Raw genomic sequence first — 20,245 nt, forward strand, 5'->3', positions numbered from 1 at the left:
GCTCGAAGTTTAATTATCGTAGTCAATAATGTGTTTACCAAAAGAATATATCAGCTTACTAAAAGGAAAAATAATTTAACACTGACCAAAATCAAATACGGAACAAGAAAAATCTGTAAAATATTTTGGGAATGGCTTATTACGGTCAACAACAGCAGCCTCCTGCAGGATACTATAACCAACCTGGTGCTCAACCTTCACAGAATGATCCCAATTTTCTATGGGGCGTCTTTCAAAGGTTATTTTAGATATTTAAAACTGATAATTTTCAGATCAAACTATGCACTGTCAGTGTCACAAATAATTTTTGAGTGACTCAACTTTTGTATTTCGAAATATCTTTTGCCCTCCATTAAGGGAGCTACCATTTGATTTTTATGGGGGGGCTAGGATGAAAAATTTTGTCCTGCATTTTTTTTTAGTTGTAATCTCTGTCCTGCCTTTTTATTTTTCACTCTATTCGGTCCTGCCTTTTTTTTTATTAGTTTATCCTGACTTTTTTTACCTAAATTGTCATCCTGCCTTTTTTTTTTTGCAAAGTGTCTCATCCTGCCTTTTTTTTTTACTCAAAACTCCTGTCCTGCCTATTTTTTTCAAATTTCATCCTAGCCCCCCCATAAAAATCAAATGGTAGCTCCCTAAACTCAAACTTATTCATTTTCCTGAAAATTACAGGAATGTCTGAATGTCTGTTAAAACCGTGTTATATTTCTAGTCCTTTATTCTTTTGAGTTTTGTGGATTATGTGTCCATACACCTTATTGCTAATCCCGGCTGACCCGGCCGCTTGAACTTTTGACACATACAACAATCACTTTTCCATTGTGGCGTCCGATATTTTGTTTTGCGACGTCAAAATTTTACGGGAACCTGTGTGATATCCAGTAATGGCGGACAAATAGCGATAAGGTGTATAGTCATCTGGTCATAGAGTGTTTTGGCTGCCTTTTAGTCCAAGTAACTACATGTGTGACCATGATGACGTCTTCTATCAAGGAAGCACAAATTACTTAAGATTTCTGGCATAAGCTCTCAAGCGAGAGAACATTGTAAAGAATTGAAAAAAGTGATAACTAAATTCAAAGTCGAGGAAAGGAAAGCTATATACAATGTAATGCATGCTACGGCCATTGTCAGTTAGATTATAGTTGTCATAGTTGTAAAACAAATCCCATTAACATATTAAATGAATGATTATTTTATTTGTTTTAGAGTTGATAAAGACAAAAGTGGTCAAATTAGTGCTAATGAACTTAGCGGTGCTCTGTCCAATGGTAAGTGGTTGGTCTATGTCCAACCTTGTGATTGCACTAGCTGCCCTAATGTAGCCCAGTGAAGTCTGTTTCATAATTTTCAGTTAAACAGGTCTAAGAAAAGCTGTCAGAACTCATTCTCATATCTTGTTAATTATCCCCCCTGTCAAAATATATTTTTTGTTAAATGGATACAGTGATATGAATAAAAAATTCAATAAAAATCTTTTGAAAAGAAAAGTTGTAAACATTTTCTGATGGTTTTGTTCTCCAGTTCCTGAATTGGATATTTTAGATATTGTATAGACACATACAAGTTTGTTACTTTGTACATGTTCTATATTAGATCAGTTTACTGAGAATTAGACCACTGACAGCTTAAGATATATTGTTAACTGCAAATTATGAATTTTTGCATGTAAAATGTACATGTACAGTTGTAGCTTTCCTATGTTTGTGGGCAGGTTTTTCATGGAAGTAAAACTTCATTTTTCAAACAGCTGTGTTTCATCATGTTCATTTGAAAAGATTTTTGTTGCACCAAATTTTACCAATATCGTGCTTACTAAAATTTAAGCTTGTTTATCTTAGAAATTTTTGGATGAAGACGTATTTGCAATTTTTTCAAAATATTTTGCATGATTTTCACAGCTCTGTTTGAAACATTTGATTTTTTCCAAATGAATTTGCTTGTCATGCAAAATCTGTCCAGCTTCTGTACTATGTAATGATAAACCTGGGTTTTTTAAATAGGAAGATTGGTAAAACTGGTTATTAAACATGTTAAATAGGATTTTTTTTTATCCTTTTATTAGGATAGATAAAGACAGAAGTGGTTCAATATCAGGAAATGAGCTTCAACAAGCTCTCTCTAATGGTAAGCTCTGTGTGACAAGAAATATAGGAAAACGTGTATTACATTTATTATAAACATGATTAATTCATACATGTCATAGTTATTGTTCTTCATAATGTTCAAGTTCTAGCAAAAAAGTAGATTCTTTGCTTGAATAAAAAGCTATTAAAAATAGTTTCTTTAAAATATTGTAAAAAAAATTACAATTGATAATTAAATTCTCAAAAATGATAATCATCAACTTTTTTATTTTTGACAAGGTTTCAAAATTTATACATAGATCTAAGCAGATTGAATACATCTAGCATGAGTTAACATGGTTAATAGCCACTATACATCATTCTATACTCATGCCACTGTTTTTATATCTCTATTCATTTTTTGGCTTATGTCTTTCATGTTGTCTTTGCCTTTTAGGCTTATTTAAGTGCTATGGTCATGATGGTACCTTTGTACTTAAAGATTAATTTAAGTAAGCCTTTTTCCAGTTTCTTTCAAAATCAAATTGTTTTTTTTTCCTAATCATTTGATAATAGACAATAGAAATATATGTCCTTTTTCATTGTTTTTTATAATGAATCTTATAATTTTTTCAATGAACTTCGTCTGGTCAGAAAAGTCCAAACTTTTGTATATGTTAAAGCAGATATATATAAGACACACTCTATCAGGTCGTAAACCTTTATAGAGCAGCTGCCAAAGAATTACAGAAGATATAAACCTGTTCTCTTGATCTCTTAGCTTTCTTTGAGAATAAGCTATGAAAAGAACAACTAAACATGCTAATCCATAAACATGATAATGGCAAAATAAACCTTAAATTTTTAGAAATGGTGTATTTCTATGAATTGTGGTTAATTCGGAATCATGTTCATTTGAAATAATTATATTCTTACATTTCATTGTAAAAGGCAGACCCAATTTTAAAGTTAAATACCATTTGCGGATCCAGGGGTTGGAACTCCCCCCCCTTTTTTTTTTTTTGGACGATCAATGCATTTGAATGGGAGCATATAGTTGGAACCCCCCTTTACTCTGGGTATGGAACCCCCCTTTTTAAAATGGCTGGATCCGCCCCTGAATACATGTGTCCTATTGTAAAACAGTATTATAATTCTTGTACCTTTTATTTGAATTTTTTTGGGAGGCTTCTTTTTTTTAATTGGCTCCATATTGAAACTTTGGTTGTTCTTATCTTGCAACAAAATCTAAATAATAGACAAATTTGCAAATGTCAAGAAGCAGGAAAACAAATAACTAAAACTCACAAATTGATTTAACATTTTATATTTGTCGTCCATATATGTATAATAAGTTGCACATAATTATTATTAACATTTATTTTGTAGGAACATGGACGCCATTCAATCCAGAAACAGTTCGTCTTATGATAGGTAAATGATTTTTTATAACCATGAAAGCCAGAAACTAAATTTAACATGTTTCAGCAAGGAACTGCTTTCATTTTGTTTTCAAATGTGTTTTCCTGTGCTAAAGTTTTGACCTAATAAGCATGATAAGGTTCCTTTTTGGTTTTTAGGTAAAGATTGCATGAAATGCAATCAAAACCTCATGGGACTGCATAGGCGGATCCAGGGAGGCCCGGGCCCCCACTTTCGTGGGAAAAATTTGGTTGATTATATAGGGAATCACTGAAGCATGACTGGAGCGGGCCCCCCTAGGAAAAGTTCTGGATCCGCCACTGGACTGACTTGATATCTAAATGTTCCAAGGCTAATTATCACTACCTTTTTTGATACACAAAATATAGTGCATTGATCATAACATTCTACACATCCTATCAGTGAACATTTCAGACATTTATCAATGTAATATATTTGCTCAGTTATTCAAGGCACCAAATGATGTTACACTTGTCAAGAAAATTACATAACTTTTGCAACGTGCAGGAATCTAATATCTGTTCTAAAAATAGAATGATGTCATTGTTAAAATCATCTTTGAAACCAGGGAGTTATCTTCCTTTGCCTAAAATTCCCTGTTAAATCAACTGCAACCAATGCAATAATTAATTTTACTAATTCCCACTGATAAATTGAAGCAATCTTAACTGTTCAGTGCTTATAAGCACTTTGATTCTTTAATTAAACAATTGTTAACATATTCAGCAGGCACGCCCACCCCTTTGTGGACCTACATCATGTACATATATGACAAATGCATAGATTTTTTAATAAGTATGTCTCCAAATGTTGGCAAAGGTAGTGTAACAATTGCTCTTTGTAATCATAACTCTGTTTATTTTTTCCAGGAATGTTTGACAGAGATCGTTCCGGCACCATAAGCTTCCAGGAGTTCCAACAGTTATGGAAGTTTGTCACAGATTGGCAGAATTGTTTCCGTACTTATGACAGAGATAACTCTGGAACTATTGATAAAAATGAATTGAAAACAGCCCTTACTGGATTTGGTAAGACTTTAGATATTAAATTTGTTCTAAAATTAGACCTTTAACTATTTATACATGTTTATGGACATTGACAATTCATTGTGCTGTTAACCAACTGGTAAAACTTGCCATCTTTCCACCAAAAATGAATTTAATAGGATAGTAGAATTGTTGTATCACATATAGATTATAAGATTACAGAAGGTAGGATGACTTTTTGGCTATAAAATAAAAACAATTAACATGCATCAGATGCTTAACATTAGTCTGTCCTATATAACAGTACAAAAGACTCCATATAATCACATATTGGCTATTAAACAAATATTAAGGCTCAAGTAGCGAGACCTTTCCTAAATGAGGTACCCAACTTGCATTTGTGAGAAATGACATTCGATAGGGACCTTTGTATATTTCAATTCTTGGTTGTTTATCCCACTGGAACTTGTCATATTGTAAATCTATATACTTTGGAATTGATAGATACATGTATTTATTAAATAGTATAATAATACATGTATATAATTCAAAGCTTCCAGAGTGAGCTGCCATTATGAAATCAAACATGTTCAGCATTCAAGATTTTGAAGAGCTGCCAGCATCAATTTGAGAATAGATGGTAGTAGACTTCTTTTTACTTTCACAAGTCCTACAAAAAACTTATGTTTATGAATTTCAAGTACAGACTCCAAAGTACATATGTATAAATGTCAACAAATTTCATAGACAGCATGGGAATAACACTTTTTAACATTGCTTTGTATATTTTTTAGGCTATAGATTATCAGACAGATTCTTTGATATATTGTTGGTGAAGTTTGACAGACAGGGTAGAGGAACAATAGCATTTGATGATTTTGTACAATGCTGTGTAGTCATGCAGGTAAAGGTTTTAAATTTATAAGTGGCAAAACTTGGAAAGAAATCAGTTCACCTGATTTTTATTATGCAGCGTCCAATAAATTATACCAAATTTGAAGCGGACGACAGCAATTATACTATACATTCATTAAATAGTGTATATAAATATTTTTAAAAAATAATTTATTCTATAGTTAATCCTCAATAGTTTTTTAGGGGTAAATAGGAATCACCCCATCTGTTCAGCCATCCATCTGTTTGTCAATGTGTCTTGCAATTACAACTAATCCTAAAAAGCATAACTATATATAATGTACCAGTATATTGATTAGAAAATATAATCCTAGTCGAGGGGAATGTTTGAACTTGCATATTTCAATCTGGTAATAGTCTCTTTTATGTGCAGCTCCACCTAAACATCTGGACGGTTATTAATGTAACTTTACACAATTGTAGAGCAATATCTGAAAATGTGCGTAAAAGAATACCATAACAGTTCAACTTGCTTAAAGGGGAATAATTCAATTAATTCATCTCAATAAACTAAAAGTTTTACATGGCTTGCCTACCTTTTGTAGGTTAGTTCCCAGTTATTTTTTACATACATATGTTTTTTCTTTATTGTTACACCTGTTAGTACATTGGAAAACAACAATATTGTGTTTAAAGTTATGATGCTTATAAAAGGGATAAATGGGGGAAAATTACTGAATTTGATTTTGCCCCTATGACACTGAACCACCCTTTGAATATATACTTTTAGTATGAAATTTAAAAATATTGCTACTTTATGTATTTTTTGCTGCAAGATTCATTATGCTGAGTGATTAAGGTCTGCATCCCTAAAATAATCTATGTCTTTACAAATGCCATATATTAAAAAAAAAATGTAAGCTTTCTTGGTTTGAATGTAAACTGACGCAAATAATTCAGTCACTCCCTTTGATGATCAACTATCACAAGCTAGGGCTTAATCATGTTAATGCTATATTCAATTAGAACACTCGTAAGAGAGGCAAATAGCTTGTTTAATGATATTATTGAGATAGGTAAATCCAGAGCTAATTCTAAATGATTAATTGACAATTTTTCATTGACTTGGCCTTTATGCCTTTATACAGCCATCATAGGGTAGTGGAATATAACTACTGATTTACCTCTATTTTAGAGTTAGTTGATTTGAATAATGTATTGCTTGTTTATTTCAGACTTTAACAAGTGCTTTCCGTGCCTATGATACAGATCAAGATGGCGTGATCCAGATCGGCTACGAACAATTTCTTACACTAGTGTTCAACCTCAAATCATAGTTATAACCGATGTCTGTAACACATATACAAAGACATTGTCTTGTGTAATACTGCAGTGTATAAGCACATTTTTCTTAGGAAACTATTTAATTTTTATATATTTCTGTGTAATTGTGTCTTAAACTGACTGTCATCATTGGTGCAGTTGTGAATACTTTTGTGTAATTTGTTTACTTGCAAGTTATTTACTTTTTAGTGACACTCCACAATTATTTAGTGTTATCATTCAGGTTTAAAGAACTGCTTCATTTACAATATTTATCATTTCATATTCTAAGATTAATTATTTTATTAATTTTTCAATTATCTTTCTATTTTATCAAAATTACACTTTTCTATGATATGTTTCAATATCTAAAACAATGAAAAAAAGGCATTTTTAAATATAGATCAAAATTTGTTTGAAAATTAAATATGTATGCTAAAAACAATCATTTGATGTTATGAAATAAAAGACTTGTAATTCTACAACTTTTGTCCTTAATATAGATAATAGTGTAAAAATTGAAATTTAATTGGTTATACTAACTTGTTGTATTTATATCTTTATGTAAACTCCATATGAATTTAATGAAAGCTACTAATAAAAGCAATAACTTTCTTATATTTTTTTTTTTTAAAGTCATCAATGCTGGTGTTAAAAAATTAATGTACAAAGCTAACATTGTTTGATGTAGAAAATAACTTTGTCCTAAAATCAGCATATCCCACAATCCCAAGCCTTAACATATATACCCATTGTCTGTAGTAATGTATAGTATTTATCTTCCTTTAATCATTGTCAAAATTAATTCACTTAACAAATGTAGATTATTTTGGACCAAATTTTCGCAAGTCTTTTGATTTCACTACTAAAGCCTAACTATAAATAACTCAGAATCAAGAATAGATTTTTAAAAATAAATTTTGATTTAACTTTCAAACATACCAAAAATAGTTTTTAATGTATAAGTATCTTGTGCATTATTTTTTTTCTTCTAAATTTGATTTTCTAAACAGTAATTTCCTTCGATAAATAATAGAAATATTTAAATGTACACATTTTTTAGAGCTATTATACATAATATAAGTATAACATCTCCACTTAAGGGCACCTTTAAGCCAAATTTCGTTGTTGTGTATGCTGGTAGCTGGAGCAGATCTTTCTATTGGCTTTAATTGTGTGTGTGAATAAGTGTAAATTGGCAGCAATTATGTGTTATTGCAATATATACTGCTGTGCAACAATATAAATTTTATGAAATAAATATACTTTCATTATTATAAATATAACAAAAAAGATTATGTACTAGGAAACTTATAGTACTTTTAAATCCTTCATATTGAAGATTAATATCAAATTATTCTGCAAGATGCAACTACAAATAAGCAAAACTATAGTGCCTAACAAGATTTTGTGAGGTAGACGAAATTGACTTTAAAACGATCGTATTGACTTTTGATGTGCAGAAATAGGCAGATCGGACATATTTTGACTTTAGTTACTTACTTCTTAAGTTTGGGATTAATTGTAATCAACATATTCCAATGAGACTGAAAAATGCTTTTTTTTATTATGATAAATAATAATTTTATCTGCCGTAGTCGTGCGTAAAATATATTTCGGTATTTCTGTTACGAAAATGACTTGTTTAATGGAACAAAACGTATTATTTGTAAACTTTCTCTTTACTCTTCACAATAGGCTTTTAAAAAATAACCTTTCAACTGTATATTCCGAAAATTTTGTGAAAATCGAATAAGTGGCAATTCTTACCTTTCATACCTTAACTTTCATTGATAAAACATAATATTGACTTGTCCAGTGTCCAGTTTGAAGGTCATTTTAGTTACCGTACACATTCATGCACGTTCTAATTAATCAATAGTCATGTATGAAAAGCATAAACAAGTTTGAAGGTAAACTAATAACAACTTAATCCAATCAAATTGCCTACGATTCAATAACAATGACCAGTCCACATCATAAAATGTATAGGGGTAAACTGGGTAGGGAGAAAATGTCAGATATATTAAGTTCATTATTTTGCAATAACGAGTAAAAATTTGTTAATCAATAGATTTGTTATAATTTCATAAACATGTCGTTATGTATTGGTATAGTTTTTGGATCTTTCATTAGCGTATTTAAGGCTGTAGAAAGTTTGGCCTTCAAAAGTCAACATAATCATTGACTTTATAAAGAAAATTCGCCTTTTTAAAACATTGAATGTTTCACAAATAATACGCGACAACAAAGCAAAATCATTTCTTAAAACACTGCAAAAAAAATAATTCTGATTGATGCAGTGGTATTGTCATAAATTGCACTGGAGTGAACAGTGGTACATCAAACGTCGAATTCCCTCACACAATGTTATCACACACTATAGATGGAAATATTGGGGTTTTTTTTCATTGAAAACAGAAGGACAAAACTGAGAATTTGCTATTTCATAATTAGAAATTAACTTGCTTTAATGCTTTTTTATTATGTATATACTAAAACTATATTTAAGTAGATCATGATATTGGGGACCTTTTTTTCAAAAGCAATATTGACCTAATTGAATTTTCAATTGAAAATATTTGTCACCATGGAAAATAACTTAGCACTTTAGAACAAAGTATTTTAGAAAGAGATTCCCAAAGTATATTATTATATGAAATTAATAAATTAATCTGAATGCTTGAATAAAATTGTAATAAAAGTCATTTAGTGCTAGAACTAAAATCAGAAAACTGTTTCTGATGTGAGAAATGAGTGCTGTGTAATCAATAATAAGAATAGTGACATATCTTAAATTATTGCAAAACTTTTTTGTATATCTAACTTAATAAATCATCTTACTGCTACACATGTACATGTATTTTTCATATTATAACCAGAAAGAAAAATTGCCAAGGTTTCAAGCAAAAACCATAAGTCTAGTAAAAACAGATAAATCACGGTTAAAAAGAAAAACAGTTGTCCATAAAAACTTACATAGAAACTATAGATAGAGCAAAACAAACCTCACCATAAACCTCAAATGAAGTCAGACCTGTGCTCTAGAAGGGTTTACAGTTTCTGCTCCAATGGTAGTACCAAAAGTGTTACTTATTACAAGTAAAATTTTCTATGCTTAATTTTTATGATAATTTTACAATCTTGGAAAAGAAGACAGTATTGTAAATACACGTATCATAAATAGATCATATTGGTTATCTGTGAGACAGATATCCAATAAGGATTAACCAGCTCATGATGGCTTCTGTTAAACTTTTGAAAATATTATCTCTGTTTTGCAATGCATTCAATAGCTTCCTTGTGAACTGAAATTTAGGAAATTGCGCATAAATCTCCAGAAAATCTTTACCTAAATGCCAAATTGAACAAGAGTGCACACGCTGAAATGTTACCTAGCTGCTCTACTGACCATTGATTTTATGCTAAAATTCTTAAAGTCTTAAAGATAATGATTTTTGTACGACCGCTATAATGCTCTCATGTTGTCGCCGTTGTCTGCATCGTCGTCTGCCTTGTCGTCCAAAGACGGATTTAGTTTCCGGACAATAACTTAAGTTTTAGTGAATGGATCTTTACAAATTTTTACCAGAAGGTTAAATACCACTAAAGGAGGTTATGGTCCCAACAGTTTTGGAATAAGGGGCCAAAAAGGGGGCCCAAAATAAGATTTTTTTTTAGTTTTCAAACAATATAACTTGTGTTTAAGTGTATGGATCTCTCTGAAATTATACCACAAGTTTCCATACTATGAAGGGATAGTTACTTTTGGGGGTTATGGCTCAAAATATTTTAGAATTAGGGGCAAAAAAGGGGGAAAACTAGGTTTTTCTGGTCAATGGACAATTTAAACAATTTAAAAGCAGTGTAAGGGAGGTAATTCATAAACATTTAACATACAATGGTGGGTATGTTCAGATTTACCTCCCTTATACTACTTGTTAATTATGTATAAAGAAATGTCAGGTTATGGACTAATTGAAAACGGGGGGTGGTAGTAGTTTTCAATGGTTTTTATACGACCGCAAAATTTGAAAAATTTTTCGTCGTATATTGCTATCACGTTGGCGTCTGCGTCGTCGTCGTCGTCGTCGTCGTCGTCCGGCGTCCGAATACTTTTTGTTTTCGCACTCTAACTTTAGTAAAAGTGAAGGGAAATCTATGAAATTTTAACACAAGGTTTATGACCACAAAAGGAAGGTTGGTATTGATTTTGGGAGTTTTGGTCCCAATATTTTAGGAATTAGGGGCCAAAAAGGGCCCAAATAAGCATTTTCTTGGTTTTCGCACTATAACTTTAGTTTAAGTTAATAGAAATCTATGAAATTTTGACACAAGGTTTATGACCACAAAAAGGAAGGTTGGGATTGATTTTGGGGGTTTTGGTTCCAACAGTTTAGGAATTAAGGGCCAAAAAAGGGCCCAAATAAGCATTATTCTTGGTTTTCGCACAATAACTTTAGTATAAGTAAATAGAAATCAATGAAATTTTAGCACAAGGTTTATGACCACAAAAGGAAGGTTGGGATTGATTTTTGGAGTTGAGGTCACAACAGTTTATGAATTAGGGGCCAAAAAGGGGCCCAAATAAGCATTATTTTTGGTTTTTGCACCATAACTTTAGTATAAGTAAATAGAAATCTATGAAATTTAAACACAAGGTTTATGACCATAAAAGGAAGGTTGGGTTTGATTTTGGGAGTTTTGGTCCTAACAGTTTAGGAATAAGGGGCCCAAAGGGTCCAAAATTGAACTTTGTGTGATTTCATCAAAAATTGAATAATTGGGGTTCTTTGATATGCCGAATCTAACTATGTATGTAGATTCTTAATTTTTGGTCCCGTTTTCAAATTGGTCTACATTAAGGTCCAAAGGGTCCAAAATTAAACTTAGTTTGATTTTAACAAAAATTGAATCCTTGGGGTTCTTTGATATGCTGAATTTAAAAATGTACTTAGATTTTTAATTATTGGCCTAGTTTTCAAGTTGGTCCAAATGGGGGTCCAAAATTAAACTTTGTTTGATTTCATCAAAAATTGAATAAATGGGTTCTTTGATATGCCAAATCTAACTGTGTATGTAGATTCTTAATTTTTGGTCCAGTTTTCAAATTGGTCTACATTAAGGTCCAAAGGGTCCAAAATTAAACTAAGTTTGATTTTAACAAAAATTAAATTCTTGGGCTTATTTGATATGCTTTATCTAAATATGTACTTTGATTTTTGATTATGGGCCCAGTTTTCAAGTTGATCCAAATCAGGATTCCATATCAAGTATTGTGCAATAGCAAGAAATTTTCAATTGCACAGTATTGCACAATAGCAAGAAATATCTAATTGCACAATATTGTGCAATAGCAATTAATTTTCAATTGGAGTTATCTTTCTTTGTATAGAATAGTAGTTGATAATATATGTTGGAAATTTGCCAGACATGACTATGATGTCATTTTCTATTTTTATTTGCCAATAACTTTATGTAAATAACTTCATTGGAAATTTGCCAATATAAAATGTTGCTGATGAAGCTTTTTATACGACCGCAAAATTTGAAAAATTTTTCGTCGTATATTGCTATCACGTTGGCGTCGGCGTCGTCGTCGTCGTCCGGCGTCCGAATACTTTTAGTTTTCGCACTCTAACTTTAGTAAAAGTGAATGGAAATCTATGAAATTTTAACACAAGGTTTATGACCACAAAAGGAAGGTTGGTATTGATTTTGGGAGTTTTGGTCCCAACATTTTAGGAATTAGGGGCCAAAAAGGGCCCAAATAAGCATTTTCTTGGTTTTCGCACTATAACTTTAGTTTAAGTTAATAGAAATCTATGAAATTTTGACACAAGGTTTATGACCACAAAAGAACGGTTGGGATTGATTTTGGGAGTTTAGGTTTCAACAGTTTAGGAATTAGGGGCCAAAAAAGGGCCCAAATAAGCATTATTCTTGGTTTTCGCACAATAACTTTAGTTTAAGTAAATAAAAATCAATGAAATTTAAACACAATGTTAATGACTACAAAAGGAAGGTTGGTATTGATTTTGGGAGTTTAGGTCCCAACAGTTTAGGAATTAGGGGCCAAAAAGGGACCCAAATAAGCATTTTTCTTGGTTTTCGCACCATAACGTTAGTATAAGTAAATAGAAATCTATGAAATTTAAACACAAGGTTTATGACCATAAAAGGAAGGTTGGTATTGATTTTGGGAGTTTTGGTCCCAACAGAATAAGGGGCCCAAAGGGTCCAAAATTAAACTTTGTTTGATTTCATCAAAATTGAATAATTGGGGTTGTTTGATATGCCGAATCTAACTGTCATGACTGTGTATGTAGATTCTTAACTTTTGGTCCCGTTCAAATTGGTCTACATTAAGGTCCAAAGGGTCCAAAATTAAACTTAGTTTGATTTTGACAAAAAATGAATCAGTTAGGTTCTTTGATATGCTGAATCTAAAAATGTACTTAATTTTCAATTGGAGTTATCTTTCTTTGTATAGAATAGTAGTTGATAATATATGTTGGAAATTTGCCAGACATGACTATGATGTCATTTTCTATTTTTATTTGCCAATAACTTTATGTAAATAACTTCATTGGAAATTTGCCAATATAAAATGTTGCTGATGAAGTTTTTTTTATTGTTTTATACAATAAACAATGTATATTCACTTTTACTACCAACCAATCTTTACCATTCAGTGATAACAAGCACTTTATTTTACATTTTAATATTTTATGATGTATTTAAAAGAGTAGTTATTGTTGCAAACTCCATTAGAAATTTGAATTGATATCAGTTTTGGAGAAAGGAAACGGGGATGTGAAAAAAAAAGGGGGGGGGGTTAAATTTTTCTCATTTCAGATTTCATAAATAAAAAGAAAATTTCTTCAAACATTTTTTTTAGAGGATTAATATTCAACAGCATAGTGAATTGCTCAAAGGCAAAAAAAAACTTTTAAGTTCATTAGACCACATTCATTCTGTGTCAGAAACCTATGCTGTGTCAACTATTTAATTTTAGATTTAAAAAGTTTGAAGAAGAAATCTTTAATTGATTTGTAAAATCTTGACATTTGTTTTGTGTAAAAAAAACCCATGTAATGTCAAAAATTTGATCACAATCCAAATTCAGAGCTGTATCACGCTTGAATGTTTTGTCCATACTTGCCCCAACTGTTCAGGGTTCGACCTCTGCGGTCGTATAAAGCTGCGCCCTGCGGAGCACCTGGTTTTTTTTCAAATTTCTCAAATTTCAAATTTTTGAAAAGTTTGAAGAAGAAATTTTTAATTGATATGTAAGATCTTGACATTTGTTTTGTGTAAGAAACCCATATGATGTAAAAAAATTTGATCTCAATCTAAATTCAGAGCTGTATCAAGCTTGAATGTTTTGTCCATACTTGCCCCAACTGTTTAGGGTTTCGACCTCTGTGGTCGTACGCGCCCTGCAGAGCACCTGGTTACTCCTAGTATTACACAAACTTAACAAGACATTTACAACTTACAATTATTCCATATACGAAATACAGCTGACCAACTGCTATTAGTATATAATATATTTGAAAAGGAGACCAAACAGAAGTAGTTACATCGACCAATTAACCTTGAGTAGTTACATCGACCAATTAACCTTGAAAACAAGATGAAGGGCAGATGATACCTGCCAGCCAGACCTGTACACCTTAAAATTGTTTCATATACCGATAGTTAACCTGCTGCTGATCACAGTGTAGATACTATTCTGTACGCTATCCGGAAGTCGCGATTTTCGAAGCGATGATTTCCACCTGGCTAACAGGACGGTTTTGCCTACGGTGACTTTTCTCGTCATTTGTTTACTCCTATATCTACAAAATGCTTTGAACATCTTCAATGTATGTATAGCATCATAAATATGAGTTACTGTAACAAAAACATATGCATTAGAATATAAAATATACGTGTGCATCACACCAACTTGATAGAAAAAAGTGAAATCGATGGACAATTTTGCTCTCGTAGTACAAAAGAAATAATTTTTATTGCAAATATTTGCATCAGTTTACAGTTAGATATAATATTATGCTGTTTCAATATTCTTTTCGTTTTTAAGTAGAATATTTGTATTTCCCATAAAAAATATATTTTCCATGAGGATCCGAAAATAAATTACTGTACGATCAGTCTAGAACTGACTGTATTCTAGAAGCGATTTAAGATTTTTTGACTGTATGACCAGTCGTGATTTTGAATGAAAAAAAAAACAACGGCAATTTGAAGATATATACGTGTCTAATAGTATGTGATATTATGAACTGTCCAGGGAACTATAACGTGAAATTTCTTTCATCAGACAAAACAAATATATTTCTGATGATTTATTATCATATCTTATATAAAGAAACCCCAAAAAAAGATTTTTACTAAGATTCGAAATAGACGGTGCACAATACAGAGTCATTATCATTTATGATAAGGAATCCGAGAAGGATTAATTGATAGTTATATCAGTGACGGATCCAAAAAAAGGGAATCCGGCGGTTTGAAACCCTTCTTTGTAACTATCAATGCATTTCTATAAGAACATATATTTGGAATCCACTTTTCTCCTAGATTGGACCCCTCTCCATTTAAAACGGCTGGAACCCTGAGAAGATACGCTTATAAAACCGACGAAAGATGTTGTACCAGTCCAACGGACGAACTGAAAGACATACTTCATTATCACTATAAACCCCCGCTTTACAAAGTGGTGTACAATTGAGTGTCAAAGAGACAGCTCTTTTAATTTAGTTTCTTGTTTCATTTGGAAATTAGTAAGGCGTTCATTATCACTGAACTAGTATATATTTGTTTAGGGGCCAGCTGAAGGACGCCTCCGGGTGTGGGAATTTCTCGCGACATTGAAGACTTGTTGGTGACCTTCTGCTGTTGTTTTTTCTATGGTCGGGTTTGTTGTCTCTTTGACACATTCCCCATTTCCATTCTCAATTTTAGCTCTACATTCAAAACAAAGTGAAGGAACTGTGATCAATTTCAGGCTACAGTACGGCCCCGAATGTGTGTAAATACATGCATTTTTATATAACAATTAAATCTGTGTGTTTGTACAATTAAATTTTAATTATTACGAACTTATATATACTACAAACCTTCCTCTTATTTTAGCAACATTTAAACATCCTTATACTTAATGTAGTAAGTCGAGTACACCCTATCAAGCTAAAACATGTTTCATAAGATTTATTGAAATATATTTGTGTTATTTATAAAAATGCCACCTTATAATGTATCGTTTATAACTTAGAAATCAACACTAGAATACAGTGAAATAAAGACTGATCATACAGTTTCAAAATATACAAGCGAGACTGATCGTACAGTGAGAAATTCAAACAAGTGTAATTTTCTTATTTCTGGCTTTAAAGATCTGGTTGAAACTTTTACCACCACTTGAAATATACTTCATTTAGTTAATTGAGTCTAGTTTTTACGTTAATTTGTACACTAAAAGGGCAAAATGATTGTTTTTATGTTCACCGACTGATTTTCCTTAGTGATGCACTTGAAAATCTCTTGATTAAGGCAAAGATACGAATAATGAATGTGCTGAATTAAATTCTAAACCATTTGAGAATATAGATGTCAGCTGAATTAATCATTAAGCAATGTACAGATGAACAACTTACTGTTCAATTCAGTATATCTTTCAAATTCAAAATGTGATCCAAAAAGTTCTCGCTTCGAAAATCGCGACTTCCGGATAGCGTACATAATAGTATCTACACTGTGTGATAGTACTAGAAAAGCAGACAAACAGAAAAACTTTACCTTAACCAATGAACCTTAAAATGAGGTCAAGGCCAGATGAAAGCTGCTAGACTAACAAGAACCCCTTACAATCATTCCATACACCACATATAGTTGCAATACTGCTTATAGTATCTAAGAAACGGACCTTATTACATAAGTTAAACCTTTATCACTTATCCATGAAATGAGGTTGAGGTCAGTTGAAACTTGCCGGGCTGATACGTAGACGTTGCAAGGAATCCACATACCAAATATAGTTATCGTACTATCCATGATAAATAAGAAATTTACATGACCATGAAAATGGGATAAATGACAATAGAATTATGACAGACAAACTCCGTGACACACAAGTATCTGCCTTAGATATATGTAGCATTCAAATCTTCTACCTTCTGAAATATGAAGCTTTGTATAAATTGTTTACTCCGGAACCTGTGCGTGGCAAGGCGAGACAAGATTGAATATGTTCCAATTGACTGACTGAAGGAACTTTTTTGTGAACAGACTTAATTGAACAAGTCGTATATATGTGCTATAATTAGAATGAGTCGGTTTGGATCTTAACTTTAAGATCATCAAGATATTTCAACTTAATATACCCATTTTGGTTGTGAGCATATGTTATATTTGTTAGGCCGTTTCTATTTTGCCGTCACCGACTCTGGTTAATATCTGTATTCAAGCCGGCAAAATAGATATTTCTATAGAAAAGGCTATTTTACCGGCACCAGCGATATAGTGAATTTGCCGGTTCTTTAGAAAGAGTGAAATTTAATATTTTCTTTCGAAAAGTACTATGAAAATGTTCACTGTTAACATAAAATAATCAAATGATTACTGATATACATGTACCAGTTGTTAAGGGCATACGATACAGTTACAGGGAAGGTAATGACGTTGCTAACGTAAAATGTTATTTTCGCGACGTCAAACTATGACATATCGGGAAAAGATGCATTTTTCGACTGATTTTTATCATTCAAACTGATTTAATTTGAAAACGAGTGCATGGACCCCTATTTTTTAAAACAGCAATTTGTTTCATGTTGCAAGGAGATTATGTGACCCAAATTTTATAAAACTGTAAATAGCGCATTTTTTTTAATTTTGATAAACATGCAGCAAAAAATGACGTTTTTTCCTCTATTCATGAACATTTGATAAATATAGAGTTATTTCGGAATAAAAATACATAATTTTCAATGATACTTATAAAATACAGAAATTACCGATTATTTAACAAAAAACAATTTGTGTTTATCTTTTAAGGCAAAAAAGTTACGTCGTTCTTTCGAAAAAGAAAATACGGACACAAATCTGAATTTTGAGCAAATATACAAAATTTCGACCTCATTTTACTCAAAAAGTAGCACATGAAGGTATATTTTTTATGACATATTTGATTTAATCAGGTGAAAAATAGCCTATATGCAAATTTTCATCAACTTGTAAATACAGGTTCAAAACTGTATCGTATGCCCTTAAATAAGAAAACAGCTAGAACAAAATTTGAAACACATATGGGTCATTTTCAAAAAATGTCGAATTTTGCAATTGAAAAATTTATTTAAAGTTACTAATTCAAACAACCCTCTACATAAGCAAATCAAAACAAATAGTACTTTAAGAACAACATATTAAAAGATGCAATCTTAATGATGTCATACAAGAATATCTTGAAACATTTTTTGATCGGTGGTACAATATTTTGTCTATCCTGTTACCATTTTCAAAAGAAATTTTGGGTTATTAAGAAAAGGTTTAGATAAAATGTTAAGCTTGTTTTACGTTACCAATTAGATGGATTTCAAGAGAAAAAACTTCTATATATATTCATTCTGTAAAATAATAGATTATTTGCCAATTTTCTAGGTTGTACTGAAAAACGGCTCTAAAAATTGGTTTTCAAAGGTTGTAAAAATTACCACCAGTAATGCAAGTCTAAGATAGCAAGTTATATTGTTCGGCCTTTTTTCACCCTTTCAAATAAACCCAACATCAAGTAAATCCCTAATAAGTTAATTTACTTTTCTCTTTATTTCGTTGGTAACAGGAACGTACGTTTCTGATATATCACTATATAAAAGTCTATCCTGTTACCTTTTTGTCTATCCTGTTACCGATATCAGTATTGCACCTGCAAATGCTTAATTGGGAAGATTAAGACGTTTTAACCTTAAGATGAGTTCAAACAATGAAATATTTCATTCGTTTTCCACCTACATGTTAAGATACAAAATTTAACGACGTTTTTGTCTATAATTGTCTATCCTGTTACTGTAATCATAGCAACCATAGTAACAGGATAGACATAACAGGATAGACAAATTTCTTCGTTTTTGATTGCTGTTGTGAAATAACTACTCCCTTTGGTGAAGTGATTATGGTTTTCTATTGTGAATTTGGTTTCCAACACGTTATTGCACTTTTTACAACCATACTGTTAGTGTAATTAATCAAAATGGTTGGTAACAGCATAGACATGAAAAAAAGTACGCTCTATTTTTTTCACTAAATGTCTTGAAATTTCTTTTCTCTACACTGTCGTTCAAGAAACGAGGCGTTTTAAATGTAAAGATTACGTTGCATTTTTGAAATCAACACTGACTATTTCAATATTCATAGGGAGAATAATTTAACGACTGATTTAAGTAGCGGTAACAGGATAGACATGAACCTCCTGTACGCTGATTGAATTTAGTTTGTAGATAATCTGTTACATACAATGATAAAGAAGCTACGATTTTTCGTTAGAATTATAATAAATGTTCTTAAAAAGTCCCTTTTGCAGATATCAAGGCGATCAGAAAATCGGTAAAAAATCATTTGAAATGTGTTTTTCTGACAATGTACGCACACAAATACCCCCAAAATCGGACTTAAATGCAGTTTAATCTTATCAAAATAGATGTAAGCTTAAGGTGTGTTTATTATTAATGTTCTGAATCACAAATCCGACAAGCTTTCATTTAAACCATTACAACTGAAATTTCCATTAGAAATAAATTTTTTAGCATGGGTGTACTGAAAATTCGACATTTTTTGAAAATGACCCATATAATCGTTAAAGAATACTTTTCAGTCAAAGTGTTTTTAACATGGTAAAATACTTTTTAAAAAATTCATAGCAAGATAAAAAAAAAATATTGAGCATATGCATCCCATGACTTGTTGCATTGAAATCATATCTAAACATGTAGTTGAAACTATTTCCAAAATCAGTCAGTGTATTAGGGTAAAATCTCAGATTTTTTATCTGCCTGCTATAAAAATTACTAAAGGTAAAAAAAAATTATTGCATTATAAATTTGATACATATAGCTTAACAAATCGAAGGTATTTTAAACCTGCTTTTGAAATATGATTGTTATAAGTAGTTATAATTTGAAATGCACATATTGCTGCATGGTCCAATTAAAAAGCCATTTTATAGAAATAGGATCTTTTGACGGCTTGAGTAAAGATATTGTAATAAGAGCCGTCAAAATATCGAATTTGCTATTTTGCCGATGCCAATGAGTTGTATGCTTATAGTACGCTCGTATTGCTTATAATACGCTCGTGTTGCTTAAAATACGCTCGTATTGCTTATAATACGCTCGTATTAAGCCAATTATTCTGGATAGTAAGTTTCCGTTATCCAGGCATATTAGCATCTTCGCTAGCCAAGGGTTACGATCTACTCCCTTCCTCCTTGGCTAGCGAAGATAGAATATCAGAAGGTGTGGACAGTGGCGGATCCAGAGGGGGCGTAGAGGGCGTACGCACCCCCCTCCC

At 31.5% G+C, this 20,245-nt stretch overlaps 1 protein-coding gene across 2 annotated transcripts; it reads left to right on the forward strand.

Annotated features, from left to right (window-relative positions):
• Positions 1-67: 67 nt before the first annotated feature.
• LOC143080054 (programmed cell death protein 6-like) lies at positions 68-7,959 on the forward strand. Of its 2 annotated transcripts, none has more exons than XM_076255714.1 (6): positions 68-238; positions 2,069-2,130; positions 3,459-3,503; positions 4,382-4,540; positions 5,293-5,402; positions 6,589-7,959. In XM_076255714.1, exons 1-6 carry the CDS (start codon positions 132-134, stop codon positions 6,688-6,690), a joined length of 585 nt encoding a protein of 194 aa, XP_076111829.1. In that variant the 5' UTR covers positions 68-131; the 3' UTR covers positions 6,691-7,959. The 2 variants fall into 2 exon arrangements, with proteins under 2 accessions (XP_076111829.1, XP_076111827.1); XM_076255712.1 differs by lacking the exon at positions 2,069-2,130 and adding an exon at positions 1,213-1,274 and having other exon boundaries at positions 69-238.
• The last annotated feature ends 12,286 nt before the right edge of the window (positions 7,960-20,245 follow it).

This window comes from Mytilus galloprovincialis, chromosome 6 (genome assembly GCF_965363235.1).
Source record: "Mytilus galloprovincialis chromosome 6, xbMytGall1.hap1.1, whole genome shotgun sequence".
In the NCBI taxonomy this organism is placed as follows: Eukaryota; Metazoa; Mollusca; class Bivalvia; order Mytilida; family Mytilidae; genus Mytilus; species Mytilus galloprovincialis.